General features: G+C 40.6%; 1 protein-coding gene across 4 annotated transcripts in view; it reads right to left on the reverse strand.

Annotated features, from left to right (window-relative positions):
• The window catches only part of TTC1 (tetratricopeptide repeat domain 1), a 45597-nt gene that overhangs the window by 16144 nt on the left and 12024 nt on the right, over positions 1–17429 (reverse strand). For all 4 annotated transcript variants that reach the window (XM_065409187.1, XM_065409186.1, XM_065409183.1 and 1 more), the window contains exons 5-6: positions 13411–13447; positions 11046–11194 (exon numbers count right to left, since the gene is read on the reverse strand). In XM_065409187.1, coding sequence (XP_065265259.1) covers positions 11046–11194; positions 13411–13447 — 186 coding nt within the window. The remainder of the gene's footprint in view (positions 1–11045; positions 11195–13410; positions 13448–17429) is intronic.

Raw genomic sequence — 17429 nt, forward strand, 5'->3', positions numbered from 1 at the left:
TTTGGCAATCTTGTCAGATAAACGTATATACTGTATTTTGCATACACATAGCCAGGACATAGACCCACTACTTATGGTCTAAAAGAAATGCAGATGTTAAACAAAGACGCTTTCATCTTGTTTAGAAACCTAACGTCTGCCCTATTAGATAGGGGGAAAAGTGCAATGTTCATTTATAAATCATTTTTCATTTCTATGTTAAGGCAGTGAGATGGTGCCTATTTGTTTTCTAGTATTTTAACTGAAAAGCAAATAGAATTAAAAAAAAAAAGACAGAATAAAAATCTATTTTTAGCTACATCTCCAGCGTGGTATTTATTAGTCTTAATAAAAGAGACTATAAAAAGCCAACTGCAAGCAGGCACCATGTTTAAGTTATGAACACAGACATATTAGGGGTGTGTGTGTGTGTGTGTGTGTGTGTGTGTGTGTGTGTGTGTGTGAGAGAGAGAGAGAGAGAGAGAGAGAGAGGGGAGATTGCTGGGAATCTGGGTCATTTACATGAGATTGTAGAGAACTTCCATTTTATGAAACATTAGAAAATTTCAGATGCTGCTTTTGCCAATGTTCTTTAAATTTGCTATTTATGAACCTCAGGATCTCTTGTTTTAATGAAGAAGCACCTTGTTATGCAAGACATGACACAACCAAATCTGAGAGATGACAGAATGTTAGAGATCAAGGACTCTATCCTGCACGTTCCTCCATGGTGGAGGGGAACTCCAGCACCCATGTGAAGCCCCACTGTGCAGGATCTGGGTCCTAGTTACATACTCTTCTTGCCATTGGTGCAATCCTCAACAATAAAAGCTTGCAAGTTTATTTTAAAACAAGTATATTAGACAATTTTACACACAGTCTTAAATGTCTCTAGCAGTTAAGGATTTCTTTAAATTATGCCTAAAACAGTTGCTAAGCGATCAAGTCAGCTCACACCCTTATAGTGCATTCTACGAGCTCTTGCCAGATGAATACCATGAAAATATAAATGAGAATTTTGTTTCATTGTAAGTGTATACAGTACTTCACCAAGACAGAATTAAGGGATTCAATTTACCACTTTAGTAAAGAAAACGAGGAACAGTCTAATGTACATTGATTCATAGAACCATCACTGTTGGATACATTTTAATTTTGTTATAACAATGTAGTATGGAATACATCCATTCATTGTACATCACATATATATTCCAAGGGTTTTTTCTTGATATTTTTCTGTTGGGCTCATCAGCTTATAACTGAGCATTTGAGGGAGTAATTCTATGCATTGAAGAACTGCAATCACAGCTCTTAATGCTAGCAGCTCTTCTTGCTGGAGACAGACCTATGAAGGAGGAGAGATAGAATAGCTCCAGCGGTAGCCTCCACAGATGCATAAATAACAATCACTGCTTATGATAACAGGGGAGGAATTCACTTCCCACCTGCTCCTGGAACTCTAGAGATCACCTTTATACATATAATTCACTTTTCAGGGGGGATAAGTGAAAACAGCCCCTTCCCTGCAAGTATAAACAGGAGTTGGGAGTGAGTGAATGGGGTATTCGGAGGTAGTGGAATCTCAGTTTCAGCAAAGGGCGGAGATACCAGGTAGGAGGGAGGGTACAGAGTGTTCCAGATTCCCCTAACTATAGGTAGTAGGTTCCATGCATAGTTGTAATATGTCATTAGCAATTCCCTCACCTAGGTAAGCATAGTAGATCCCTAATACTAGCTTTGACATAGACTTAGTTTATTAAGAATCCATATGACATAATGATTCTGCAGCCACAGAGATGAGTGCACAAGAACATCTACAGTAACAAAAGTTGCTATTTATACGCTATTATAAAATTATCAGAACATGTTTTAAAAGATCCAGACCTCTCCAGTTAGAACCTGGCACAGCACATTTGAACTGTCGGAGAATTTTGTGTTTTGTTGGTCTGGATTATTTCTATACACCACCACCATAAAAAACTCTGAAAATAGGGTTACAGTTTCAAAATGCTGGATTTTAAATTATTCTTTTCTTGTAACAGTTTGCTTCTGAAGTTGGATCAAGAACTAGAACTGAAGTTTGCTTCCTTTGTTACATTCTATAACTTAAAGCCTTTCTGAGCCATTATATGTAGGTTTGCTATCCTGACATTCTTTTTATATCTCTCTATAAATAAATATTTATTTATAACAAAGAAAGAAGCTCCTGTAGAGAGAGAGACACTTTTAAAGATTTCTTTGCAGACTGGTAAAAACATGAGATTACAAATAGCATTGGATTGTTTGTTCTGTTTTTGTTTGTTTTGCTTTTAAAAGAATGTCCTTGAAAACTCTAGCTGCCTTTACTGTGCTGTATTAGAGACTTGGCAGGTATGTGGGGGCAAAGATGCCCCTCTGAGTTTCCACCATTACTGCACACATGGAAGAGTGTCTTGCTATGCCAGAGCTTCAATACTAATGAGAAAAAAATAGGCTTAAAAAAAAATCAGAAAAACTGCAGCAGAGAGAAGTCTGTTAGGGTATGGAATAGACTCATTTTCTAGAAGCCCCATTGCTCATTTACAGCTAGATCAGACAGCTGTGCAGGATAATGCACCAAAAACTAGCCAGAAAGGCTTTTCAACAGATATCCTCCAGGGAGTGGCTCCCAAAGAGGAATGCAAAAACCTAAACTCCCTTCCCGCCCCTCAATGATACTGATCCCCACTGAACTAGTTATTTCTGCTAAAGTGAGTAGCAGTGTTAATGAAAGACCCAATGTTAACATTAAAGTGTGCCACTGCAGTGGTGTGTAGACAAGCCCTCAGTATCTTGCAGTACTGCAAATTGGACTAAAGTAAGATAGGTGACAGAACAGGGTATGTAGGCATCACTTAACTTCTCTTTACTTCCTAACTACAAAAATAAGGATAATTATCCAACATTTAAAGCACTTTTGAAAGCTACACATCAAAGAGAGCACTGTGCCCATCCCTGACCAGTACAAGGTGTTGAGTGTCTCATGCAGTCAGGTTCTATGGGCATTACGTACATTTTCACTGGCAAAGGTCTTTTGTGATTCTGAAACTCACATTAGATTGGTTTTGCAGACAGTACATTAGTAATGAGAACCAATTTCTATGGCCTAGTTTACACTTAAAAGTTTTCCTGGCATAGTTATGGTGGTTAGGAGTTTTATTTTTTTCTCAAGTCACCCCCCTACCTGACATAGCTATTCCAGCAAAAGCCCCACTGTAGATGCAGTTATACCAACAAGAGGCGGTCCTTGGGGCAGTATAGCTTATTTTATTCAGGGAACTGGTTTAAGCAATACCGGCAAAAGCATTCTTTAGCTAGTATAAACTGCATCACCGCTAGCTGCTAAACCAGCAAACCCTTTCTAGTGTAGGCAAGACCTGTGACCATTTAAATAAGAGAATTTTCAACCAGCCAAAAAGCCTTCTTTCTTTTTTTGGTAACATACAGTTAAATTTAGCATTAATGATGGCCAATGGTTCACCAACCCTGGTCTGTGGAACACTTGTGGTGGTCTATTGCCACCTGGCTAGTTATATGGCTCCTCTCTGTTTTCAGCTGAGAAACTGCATCTTGATTCATTAGGAGGGCTTTTGACAGACCCACATGACACACTCATAAGCAAACTAGGGAAATGCAACCTAGATAAAATTACTATCAATGTGGGTTCACTACTCAGAGTAGTTCATCAATGGTTTGCTGCCAAACTGTGTGGGTGTATCTACTGGTATCCCATAATGATCAGTCCTGGGTCCAGGTCATTAATGACTTGGATAATGGAGTGGAGAGAGTGCTTATAAAGTTTGCAGATGAAAACCAAGATGGGAGGGGTTGCAGGCACTGTGAAGGAATGGATTAGAATTCAGAACGACCTTGACAAGGTGGAGAATTGGTCTGAAATAAACTACAGACAAATGAAAAACCAAATACACACCTAGCCAGTTATTCCCCAATTTGTAGTTAGTAATACTGCCGAAGAGGATCTGGGGGTTATAGAGGATTACAAATTGAATATGAGTCAGCAATGTGAAGCAGTTGTAAAAGGCTATATGATTCTGGAGTGTATTTAACAGGAGTGGGTCGTGTTAAACACAGGAGGTAATTGTCCGGCTCTACTTGGCACTGGTCAGGCCTCAGCTAGAGTACTGTATCCAATTCTGGGTGACTTACTTGAGGAAAGATGCGGACAAATTGGAGACAGTCCCGAGAAGAGCAACAAAAACAATAAAAGGTTTAGAAAAGCTAACCTACGAGGAAAAGTTAATGAAGCTGGGTATGTTTAGTATCAAGAAAAGAAGACTGAATCTGGGACCTAATAATAGTCTCAAACAGGTTAAGGTCTGTTATGAACAGGACTGTGATCAGTTCTCCATGTCCACTGAACGTTGGACAAGTAGCAATGGGCTTAATCTGCAGCAAGAAAGATTTATGTTAGAAAGTTTTTCCTAATATTTATCTGTAAGGGTAATTAAGCTCTGGAAGCAGCTGCCAAGAGACTGTGTGAAATCACCATCATTGGAAGTTTTTAAGGATAGGTTGGACGAACACCTGTCAGGGATGGTTTCAGTTTACTTGGTCCTGCCTCATCACAGGGGGCTGGGCTTGATGACTTCTTGAGGTCTCTTCCACCCCTACATTTCTATGATTCTGTCATTAAGATGCATTTAGATACACCTTATATGCTTTCTTAATATTACTTTCCCATATAACCAACTGCAGTAGGTATCACACAGAGAGGTTATACAATTTTGAAGGGGAAGTGGTCTACAGAGTCTTGAATGGAAGAAGCGTCCATGAAACGTTCTATAGAGATGTGGTGTACTATATCAGAGTTTGAGAAACTTTGCTATCGCACATTAAGTTTTTGCACAGATTATGTTTTATAATAAGCTGTCTTACCAGGAAACCAGAACTGCAGTATGTACCAGACATTAAATCAGTGAAATGCAGACACTTTAGAGAAGTAAAATACCCCAATATACCCTACATTGCAAGAAGAGTGAAGGGCTGCACAAAAACTAGGAAAGACCTTGCTAAAAAGAGAACAAGTACAATAAGAGCAAGGATGAAAAAGGGATGAAAAGAAGAGAGTATGTATTATAGGAACACACATGTAGTTTAGGGAATATGGTGCTAAAATATAGGATATGCTAGAAGCTACAGAAAGTAAAAGAACCACTGCTTTCTCAATGAAGGTCACCAGAATTTTTAACTGAATTATTAGATTAAGAAGTTATGGCTTCAGCGAAGAGGAAATGATAAACAAGGATAATAACATATTTACGCATGTATTTCTAGAACATAATAGCCCCAGCACATCTGTTACATATGAAAATAATGATGTGTGACAAGCTTGTCAATTCACTAGGCTGTTGCCAAGAGCTGTGTGCTTAGGAAGGTATTCTGTCCTCATCTAGACATATGCAACTTACATTAGCATTAATGGGAGTTATATATACACATATCAGTGGCAGAAGAAAGTCCTACTTAATGATACAGCCCTGAAAAAAGTAGTTTCAGTTATGGTTTCAGGCCAAGGTTCTCTCTGGTTGTTTCCAGTGCTACTCCTATAGCAGCATAATGCGTTTTGAACAGAAAATGAAATTTATTTTAAGTTATACAGTGCCAAATTAGAACATTAAAATTACTTAAATTGATGCCCAAAGTGTTATTACATCAAATCGAACTATACAGAAGTCTAAGTTTAAGCAGTTTTTAAAACCATCAGCAGGTTTTAAAATGTAAGACCATTCAATTATATGATCAAAATGTTCAAATTTGGAGCCTACAGTTATTAATAGTGCTGGACAAATACACGAAGACATGCGTACAAAAACAGTCCCTGCCCCAAGGAGCCTGCAATTGACACAAAAAGGGTAGGAGAGGAAACAGGCACAGAAAGGTCATGCGGCAGGTCAATGACAGAGCTGGCATTAGAATTCAGGTCTCCTCATTCCCAGTCCAGTGTCCTATCCACTAGATCAAACTGCCTTTCAGTTACAGTTTTAGAACTAAAGATGGACACAAAGGGGCTTCAATAGAGCTACACCAATTCACATGAAGTGATCTTCTCCATAACAGGGAGTTAGTATTTTGAATTCAGTGCTAGACCTACATGTTCAAAATTTGGGGTAGGTGCAGGTCATTACTGAAAGCCTCAAAAAAAGATTCAGCTCACATTCTTCTTTTTCCCTGGGAAGGTGTGACTGAGCCCTATGTTAATGTTAAGTGCATTTTTTTAAATAAATTTAAAAAAGTTTAAACATCTGACCCTAAAATTAAGTTCTTAAGTCTTGACCTAACTGACCTAACTCAGCGCCTCCACTTTGCTACCTAGGGAGCCCTACCACTTCACTACTTTAAGACTGGGGCCCCAGCTTCAGCACTCCTTTCTCCCCCCACACTGGCTTCTTCAGTAGATCCCAATAAGCTTGAGCTTGGGCCCCTACTGGAGATTTATCCTCTTGAGAGCTATACAACCAGCAGATATTTGCTGTGACACAGGACAACCTTTTCAAAGCAAAACATTATTAGTCAACTGGAATACAATAGTTAGGGCTATTGGGTTCAAAGGATAAATCAAAGCCAGAACGTGCATCTCACGTAACTTGCCAGCTTTCCCTTGTTTAGTTAGGTCGGTGCCGCTTTGTCCAGGCCTGCAAAGCAAATTATATGCTTGCTGCAAAATGTCCCTAGCCTTCTCGAACCAATCCCGGACTGAAAACCTATGTTCTACCATGCTGGAACATCATTCTCTTCCATGTCTCGTAACACCTCAGTCTTGTGTCGTAGATTCCAGTCATGCTATTTTCACGTGTACTCTCCTTCCCCTCCCCTGCTCTGTGTTGCAGGTAGGAGGTGATTGTTGTCAGACAGTCCACTTGGCTGGCAATCATTAAAGTTAATGGTCCAGTTGTTGGTCTTCCACTGTATCTCCAAGATTGCCAGCATGTGAATGAAGCTGTTCTTGATAGTCCATTCATACCAATCCCGACATGTCTATGTGACACACCCAATCACTTCATCACTTTTACCCTTCACAACAAGCAATATGTATGGGGAAACTGAGTCACATACTTTTTAATAAAAATACAGAAATTTCCCACATTCTCCACAACATATCAAAAGGTAACTTCAGTAAACAATGCATATAAAATAGAATCAAGTATCCCCAGCAAGAGGAAAACAAGGAATGTTTGAGAACTGCAAACAACCAACATAAAAAAAGTATTATGTATTATATAGGAAAAAAAGGATATTGAAGAGAACATGGATAATGCCCAAGGAAAATACCTCAGGCCAGACTACAGACTGGGCGCTCTTTTTGTTTTACATCCATATTAACTGCAGTTTTATTTCAAGTACTGAAGTAGCTGGATTTTTAGTGGGGTGGAGCACTTGCAGCTAGCTCCCATTGCAGTTGATTGAAGCTATAGGTGATCATCTCAACTTAAAATATGGTTACTTAAATTTAGGTGCCTAAATATGGCTTTAGATGCCCAATTTTAGGCATTTTGAACATTTTGTCCATTCTCCTTTAACTAGTAATCAAAAGTAGTTTCAACCCATACACCCATGCTGTTCATAATAGTCACAGGAACGTGCATATCATTTTATAAGCAGATCATCAAAACTAATACTAGAACTCAGAAACAATATAAATGAATCAGCATTCCCACTTACACAAAAACAAACCCATAAACCACAATCCCAAGGGCTAGAGAACATGCTGTAATGAAAAAAATTATGCAACGATGAAGAGGCACTTTTAAAAATACCACCCAATGCTCCTCTTAGAAATGGACAGCTGCTTGTGGGTATGAGCGAAGGGCCTCCAAAACCCAGAATTCAAAAACAAACAGCTCCAATTTTGTAGAGGGCAATCATCTCTGAGCAGTTTTTGGGAGCTACCTTCCCCTGGCAGTATGCTCCCTTAAGGGCTCTACTGTCCCTTCACATGGCCTTGACAGAAGCATGAACTAACTTCCACCTGAAGAGCCAGTGTGCGATGGAATGCACCCCTGTAATCACACCTACACACTATTATAATAATCTTTGTATAAAATATGCCTTGTAAGGTATTATTTGATACCTTACAATAATAATGGTTAATAATATAATGGTGGAATGTATAAATTACATGTACAGTTTTGAATTCTCCCTGAATGATGCTGGTGGCACATGTTCAAACCCACGTAGCCCCAATTAGGCAGAACTGCTTACGCAGGTCTCAAAAGGAATGTGTGTTTACCTCAATTTACATACAAGTTGTAAACAGAATCCTCAGACAGCGAGGGGGGAAGGCAGGAGATAAAGAAAAGCCGCATTCCAGCAAACAGGTAAAAAGAAACATCATGGAACTTTGTTCACCACATGTCATCATGTTGTCTTCTTTACTGTTTTAATAAACTCTGCTTTGAGTGGTAACCTTCAGGAAAATGCATCTCAAAGTGGGACTGGACTAGAAAAGTGAGGGGGTAAAAGCACTCCAAGTTCTCTCTCCGTCTCTTTCACCTCAGAGGACAAAAGAACACAGGCCATTGGTCCTTGGGAGCAGATCCTCACCTGAAACTTGGCCAGCAATGCTACTGGAAACCTGAGGTAAGAACTTCACTTTGAACCAAGTCTACTTTGTTAAGTTTAGAAAGCATTTTATCTGCATTTCTCTTGTAACTTCAATGCCTCATTACTTGTACTCGCTTAAAACCTCTCCTTGTAGTTAAATAAATTTGTTTTATTCTTTAATCAAAACTAATCCAGTGTTGTGAACTGTGTGGGTAACTCCATTTAAAGTGGCAAACTATTGTATCTTGATCCCTTTACAAGGGCAACAGACCTAATATCTGGACGGCCAAGGAGAGGGCGGGACAATGCAAAAAAGACACATTTTTGTGGAAAATACCCAGGACTAGGAGCATATTGGGGTCACCCTGCAAGCAATAACCAAGGCTGGTGGAAGCAGCAGGCTGTGCTGACAGGCTGCTGCGGTCAGAACTGCTGGACCAGGACTGGAGCTGTACACAGACATGCTGGGTGTGACCTGCATGCTGGCAGTCTGTTTGTGAGCAACCCAAGTTGGAAGCTACAATAGCAAAGCATTGCAAGGCACCCAAAGTTGCACGGCAGGGGTGACACAGCCCCTCACTGGTCTGGACTGCTCTGCGGAATGTCACACAGTGGAAAATACAAGCAGCCTCCGAGAGGAGCAGTCAGAGTACCTATCCCTTCCTGCCTCCCCGGACATTGTACAGACTGTTTCTAATCTATCAAATCCACCACCACTTTTCACACTAAGAATTAAAGTGCCAAATACCATCAGAAAAGCACTTCCGCTGGCATTTCACACAAATAGCTGCTTAAAACCTGGAATCAACTGTCCATGGCAGTGACTAAATCCCCATCGACTAGGGACTGTATACAGGTCAGATTTGGGTTCCAGGGAGTTTTAAGGGTTTACCTTTATTCTTCCAATCCATACTGTCCAAAAACCAAAGAAAACATTCTGAGTACTTATTTACACCAGTGGATATGACAAAAGATTCTTTCAAGGTACCTTCAATCCCACAGCTATTTGTAACATTAATTGAAGAGGACATGGGATTTAGTACTAAACTGCACACCTCATTTTGCTCACTAATGAAGAAAGCAGCTAGATCAGGAGGTGCTTCTGTTTATGACCACAAGATTACATTCCATTAAAATGAGAGGACATGCTCTTGGATGTAAATAGCAAGCTTAAACTGCTATTAGCAAAGGTAACTCAAAAGTTTTCAGAAACAAACCACTCAAGATTTTGAACGATCTTTTAGGTCTGCCTCAATCAGAGTTATCAGTTTAGCTACAAGCCTATTTTCTGGTGTCCTCAAAAATTACATGATCAAGACAAAAGTGAAATTATTATTTTGAATTTCAGTTATTTATGTCCATCTCCTTCAGAAAAAAGAAAAGTGTGTTGTAGAGATGTTTGGCCAGAGTCACTATTCAGAAGAATGATTACAGTATAATACCTATGTCTTACAGTATAATAATACCTAGGTCTTACAGTATAGTGCTTTTCATAAATTCCAGCCCACTGAAGAACTAGCAAAAGCAGTGTTATTGTGCGCCTTTTTTCTGATCTACCAATTCCTTCCATCCCAGATGCCTTTGCACATTACTTCTGCAAGAGTGTGGAGGTGGTGTGGGATGAGATTTCCATTCCAGGGCCAGGGGCTCAAGTGCATGGTGCATACTACACACGCCCCGCCCCTGAACACTTGCTTGGCACATATATAGGTGTAACAACAAGTCAGAATTTGAATCAAGATTTTTTAGCTATTTATCTGAATATTATATTGTACAGAGCATACGCTGAAGGGAATCTGATTGTAGAAGCACATATGAACATTCACTTTCAGCTTCATTTCTGACAATTAACATAAGCCTCAATGTTATCCTGCCATGGTTCCTCACGGGAACATTATAAATTATTGCTCATTTTAGGGAAAGAATAAAAATTAAACATCAAACAGAACAAAGATAACAAAGGACTATAGTGTATGAGTGATAAACTGGGTGGGGTGGCTGTTTAACAACAAGTAAAGCATACTTACACATGGTTATTATAGGCCAAGCACCTGCAGGCAGGAACACCCATGTTTACTTTCACCCATTTATAAAGGTTAAACAGTTCCATACTATGTAGATATAAAATTGTTACAATTCTTCATGACCTTTTTTTTTAAAAAAAATATAATGTCATGGGAGAGGGGAAGGGAGGGTGTGAGAAGGCACGAGGAGAGAAACCCAATCAATTTTCAGAACCAAAGACAAAATTTAGTTGTAACTTTACTATTAATACCAACATTAGTCAACTGAACAGTTGAGATCCTGAGTGAACAAGGATATACATCTGGCTATCATGAATATAACGTGATCTGAGATTTAAGCCTGCTTGCATCACTAGTGAGAGTTAAGTTGAGCTCAGTGAGTGACGCAGCTTGCATAAGTAGTATCAATGCATTGCATATGTAAATTTTATGGTCAGTCCTAAGTATGGTGTAAATGCTTACCATGCAAGCTTCTCTCGCGTGATGTACTGATGGATCTTTTTCTAGGACTGTTTTATAATCCTCCAGGGCTTCATCTAGTTTTTCTGTTTTTTCATATAGTTCTGCTCTCCTCAGCAGAGCCCTGATATAGTTAGGATCTAGTTCGATTGCTGGAAAATTAAAACAGAGTGGTATGTTTTAATGGAATGTTTCTACACCCCCTTACATTAATGGTTAAGTGAAAACATATATCTTGAAGTTAATTTATTTTGTTATTTATTAAAATCAAGCATAGTACCAGTTTAATATAAGATATATCTTAATGGGGGTCGGGGGCGGAGGATGGGACTATATTCTGCATTTGCAAGGGAAAGACTCAAAGAGGATTCTTTGCATCTCCACGGCCGTGTCTACAGGGGAGGTTTAATTCAGAGTTTTTGCATATTAACTGGTATTGGATAGCATGCAATAACTGCATACATATGGCCAACTGTTTTCAGATTCAGTACAGATTAATGTGTCTACATGGCCGCATGGACTTTATGCAAAGTAAGTGTGCAGAATTCTGGGCAGGTATCCCATGGTGCTTTGCCTCACTGCTGTGCTCCATGCATCCTGGAACTTTTCTCACTGCACATGTGGGATACATAGCAGAAGAAGTCAGAGGAAGGGACCAGGACTTGGGGTATTATTTATATTACACATAGTAATTATTCTGGACACTTCAGATATAATTTGCAGAGTACCATAAAGCCAATATAGTACAAATACAGGATCTAGAAGATAAAAGGATATCACTTTTAGACAGACGAGATGCAGAGGTTGAATTTATGTTCATCTAATGGTGTAAGTCAAAAGTAACTCCACTGAAGTGCTTCTGAATCTACACTGATAACAGATCAAATCTGGTTCAGTACCTATAAGTGAATGCTTGGACTGTTTCTAGAAATTACGAAAGAAGCACTTGTGGCACCTTAGAGACTAACAAATTTAATTGGGCATAAGCTTTCGTGGGCTAGAACATCTGATGAAGTGGGTTCTAGCCCATGAAAGCTTATGCCCAAATAAATTTGTTAGTCTCTAAGGTACCACAAGGACTCCTCGTCGTTTTTGCTGATACAGACTAACACGGCTACTACTCTGAAAGAAGCATGTTGATTCAATGTATGCTTTTTCATCTCCCTATTCTCTTGACAGACACAACCATGATTACCGGTGCAGCTGGGACAGAATGCTAAACAGTTAGCTTCTGTACAACAGTAACCTGCTAATAAACAAGCTCTCAAGACATTCCTCCACCCAGTTTTCAACATAGGAAAAAGCACCTTTTAAAAAACAAACAAACAAAAAAACCCCAAAAACTAAAATAATTCTTAATGCAAGCAATGCAGCCCAAAATATTCTAGCCAAACATAGCCTGTTTCTTCTTTTTAGAGGGACAAGGACAATGCTGCAGTCAGCAAGATGCAGGTCGTTGTGAATTGCATTGCTATGCTCTAAGTGTTGCATTGCAGCTTGTGAGCCAAGCCCTTAGAGACTGTCAAATGATGGTAACGTTTAAATCTTGTAACGCTGCACAGCTGATTGATTTTCTTTCAGCCAGTACAAAATTAGTAGCAGCATTTAAAAAAAAAAAAAAAAAAACAGGAAGAGGAAGAAAGCAAAGTGGAACAAGCCAGTTAAATGTTGCTACTTTCAAAAAGGCAAGAATACTAGTAACACTTACAAAAAAATGCTTACTGTATAAGCAGTGATGGCACTCAGCTACTGAATTAGTTCTCCATTTGGTAAGGCTGGACTTTTGTCCCAGCTGTTATAAAGAGTATAACACACATCCAGGACCAGACATCTGGGGATTTACATGGGGATGAGTTGGTGGATGCAACAGTACACAGCTGAACAGATTTCATCAAGAGATAAAACTAGGCAGCATGGGAATCAGAGAGCACGAGGTCAGCAATAACGTAAAAGACTTAGACAAAGGGATTTGGTGCCTTTCATTCCAAGGAACCACATAATTCCTTGCACTTCAAGGTTAAAACTCTTCAGATTTGGAGAGCTGGGTTGGCTTTACAAGAGTAGCTGCAGGAGAAAGGGCAGCTTCTATAATAAGATTTTGCTACTATCACACTGCAAACACCACTCTTATTTGCAGTGGAGAAACAGGACATTTCAGGTAGTAAAAGCCTGACAGTCATTTTATAAAGTTAATCCAAGATACTTGCCCCTATCACCATGACCTCCCTCTGAGTTCTTTTAAAAATAAATAAATAAATAAATAAATAAATGCCTTGCCAAAAATTGCAGCCCTACTGAGTGGCATGATTAATGCACCAATGACATTGCGCCACAGCAGCACGTTCAGAATCAGGAAAAAGGATCGTACCTTTGCTGCAGTCACTTAGGGCAGCTTCTGTCTTGTCCTAAAACCAAATCAATAATGTTAAGTTTGTTTACCCCATTTCTAGTGATATAACTGAATACATACTTATAAGTGCCAGTTGGGAATGAATACTTTTGTAGAGACCCATTAAAAGCCTTAAATTACATTAGCAATATGCTAGAGATGTCTAAGCCAGAAAGAGGCCAGCTTTCCATGACAGCAGCTGGGGTCAGAGTCATGTGACTACATACTCATCTAATTTGCAATCAGCAGCTCACACAAGGCAGTGTGCAAAAGGCTGAGTCACTCATGCAGGCCTCTACTCCACTGAAATGTCTACTGCACTTCTCTCCACCTACTGGGATCTGGTCCAGTTGCTTGAGGGGTTAGTGCTGAAGCCATAGGCCAGGGGTAGGCAACCTATGGCATGCATGCCAAAGGCCGCACGTGAGCTGATTTTCAGTGGCACTCACACTGCCTGGGTCCTGGCCACCGGTCCGGGGGGCTCTGCATTTTAATTTAATTTTAAATTAAGCATCTTAAACATTTTAAAAACCTTATTTACTTTACATACAACAATAGTTTATTTATATATTATAGACTTATAGAAAAAGATAATCTAAAAACGTTTAAATGTATTACTGGCACGCGAAACCTTAAATTAGAGTGACTAAATGAAGACTCGGCACAGCACTTCTGAAAGGTTGCCGACCCCTGCCATAGGCCAACACTTCCCCCATACTCCCAACTCAGTCCCTGTCCATGTGTGCTGATCCACTTGACAGCAGATTGCTGTCTTTAACAAAGAGCAATGCAGGAGACACCTTGCAGTGGAAGAGACTAGATTTTAGTGCACATGTGCTCTGCCTTAACTTGCAATGGAAGATGAGAGGGTTTCTGGCTGTATTGGAATGACGGCAGATAAAAAGTTTAAGAAACAAACATCTTATTTTCATCCAAAATAACTGGAGTAACAGAGAACAAAGTCTGAGAAAGAGATATACAATGCAGGAGAAGGATGGCTTCTAAACAGTGTTTTTTCCATAAGGCACCAGCTGGTCTTTCAAGAAATGTCTGATTAAAATATCTGTTGTAGTGCTGAGTAAACGTATCTGTAGCAGGCATAAATTAAAAAAGACTGACAAGTTATTGTGGAAGCCCCTTAAAACAAGGATACTCTAGATCTCCAGGGCATGGTGTTAGCCTAACCAAAAGCCATTATTCTGTTAGGAGTAGGGTTGCCAGGCATCTGGTTTTCAACCAGAATGCCCAGTTGAAAAGGGACCCTGGTGGCACTGGGCTGTTAAAAGTCCGGCCAGCGGCACAGCGGAGGCCCAGGGCTAAGGCAGGCTCCCTGCCTGTGCTAGCTCTGCATGGCTCCCGGAAGCAGCTGCCAGGTCCTTGCGGTCCCATGGCACAAGTGCTAGCTCCACAAGGCCCATTGGCTGGGAACCGCGACTTATGGGAGCTGTGCGGGTAGCGTCTGTGGGCATGGGGGCAGTGTGCGGAGCCTCCCTGGCCACCCATGTGCCTAGAGGCTGCAGGGACCTGGCAGCCGCTTCCTGGAACTGCAGTAAGCACTGCCAGGAGCCCACACCCCAACCCCCTACCCCAGCCCAGAGCCCCCTCCTGCACCCCAAAACCCTCATCCCCAGCCTAGAGCCTTCAACCCCCTTCCACACCCCAACCCTCTGCCCCAGCCCGGTGAAAGTGAGTGAGGGTGGGGGAAGAGCAAGCGACAGAAGGAGGGGAGGTGGAGCGAGCAGGGATGGGGCCTCAGAAGGGGTGGGAGTTTGGTTTTGTGCCATTAGAAAGTTGGCAACCCTAATAAGGAGACATCATACTAATTGTTCATCTCCAACTCATTTATTTCCCTTGTACACTTTGGCAATTACTGGATTAGTTCTCCAGTGACATGGATTTTTAACATCTGGATTGTGAGGATATTTTGCTGTTTATAAATATGCTCAGATAGCATTCATGTTGGAGAGGCTATTGCAGCAGCTGCTAGAGAGAATCTCATTTTATTCTCTGCTCTAATAGTCTGGTAGTATAAAAAGTCTAGGTGGTTCTACCTGAGCAAAAATGGTCAGCTGACTTTCTGGCACTTAATATCAGCTATAGGACAGAGTACACTAATATTAGAGACTGTCACAATGTTTTCTATCCCCAATTCTATCCCTGCATGTTGGACGGTCATGCAAGTTTTCTTCAGGTATTGTAAATAACTGGTGTGGGGGTGGAGAGGAAGGAGGGAGAAAAACATGTGTCTATTCAGAATACATTTAAAAAGCAACAGAAGGAGAAATTGCTTTCTACTCCTAAATTCTTGATTCCACCTCTTAAGCAGTCAGAGGTTATTTATCAACATACACGTGGCCTGTATAAAAACAGTGTTGAAAACTGTATAAGCTTTTCTATGACACATGGTATTCAAGTGCCTTAGACAATTAATTTAGACCAGGGGTTGGCATCCTTTTAGAAGTGGTGTGCCACGTCTTCATTTATTCACTCTAATTTAAGGTTTCACGTGCCAGTAATACATTTTAATGTTTTTAGAAGGTCTCTTTCTATAAGTCTATAATATATAACTAAACTATTGTTGTATGTAAAATAAATAAGGTATTTTAAAATATTTCAGAAGCTTCATTTAAAATTAAATTAAAATGCAGAGCCCCCTGGACCGGTGGCCAGGACCCGGGCAGTGTGAGTGCCACTGAAAATCAGCTCACGTGCCGCCTTCGGCACGCGTGCCATAGGTTGCCTACCCCTGATTTAGACCCACAACTTCCCTGTGAAGCAGGGAAGTATTGCTGAATGCTCACTGTTACGTCCTGCTCCAGTTCCCACTGAGGTCAATGGCATAATTCTCAGGCCTAAATGGGAGCCGGATAAGGTACTAAGGAGTTGTCCTGGCTGGCTCCTCACTCATCTCCATTACCCTCTTTTTCACCACAGTTCTGCAGCAATTTTGGTGGCACATTTATTGTGATGAAGACCATCATACCCACACCACAACTTTTAACTGATTTAAAAAAAAAAACTGGATAGAGGCACAGTTCCCTTGACTGGTTACAAATTATACAGTTGATTTGGTTCCCCACAACAGATTTTCTCCCAACAGCTATGTTTGTCTCCACAGCTACCATGCTGCTTAACAGTGTATCAGTGCATTCTGGTAATATCTGGACAGCTACCCCATAGTGACTAAGCAGGGGATAGAGCAATGGCTCTCAACCTTTCCAAACTACTGTACCCTTTTCAAGCGTCTGATTTGTCTTGTGTAGCCCCATGTTTAGCCTCACTTAGAAACTACTTGCTCACAAAATCAGACATAAAAATACAAGTGTCACAGCATACAGTTACTAAAAAGATTGCTACAAATAAGAAAGCTAGCATAGAATCTTAAAATAAATCAATATAAATATTGTACTTCTATATACTATACCAGTGGTTCTCAACCTCTTTGCAATGTGTTACCTGGGCCACAGGTTGAGAACCACAGCATGGTCTCCCCCAACCCACCCCCGACCCAAGTGCCTCACACCCAGAGACCCCTCCACAGAGTGGGTCCAGGAGTGGAGCCCTGGGTGGAGGGCCAGCCGGCAGGGCAGCTCCCGGATCCTCACCCGCCGCAGCTGTGCGCTAATTGGGCTGCATGTGGCCGTGCGTTGAGAACTGCTGTACTATACACTGAAATGTAGCAGTATAAACAAGTCATAGTTTGTATGAAAAATTTTAGTTTGTACTGACTTCTCTAGTACTTTTTATGTAGCTAGTTGTAAAACCAGGCAAATATCTAGATGAGTTGATGTATCTACCCCCAGAACACCTCTGTATCCCTGGCTGTATGCATGTACCTCTGGTTGAGAACCACTGGGAGAGAGGACATACACAAAAAGCAGAAGCAGTAGCATATGAGGCAGTGTGCTCTAGTCTGTCCTACCACACAGACAGCAGAGACAAAAGAGAATCAGCCAGACTGGTTGATAAAAGCATGGTTAGGAAGTCCTGCCCATGTC

The sequence above is a fragment of the Emys orbicularis genome, chromosome 8 (genome assembly GCF_028017835.1).
Source record: "Emys orbicularis isolate rEmyOrb1 chromosome 8, rEmyOrb1.hap1, whole genome shotgun sequence".
Taxonomy (NCBI): domain Eukaryota; kingdom Metazoa; phylum Chordata; order Testudines; family Emydidae; genus Emys; species Emys orbicularis.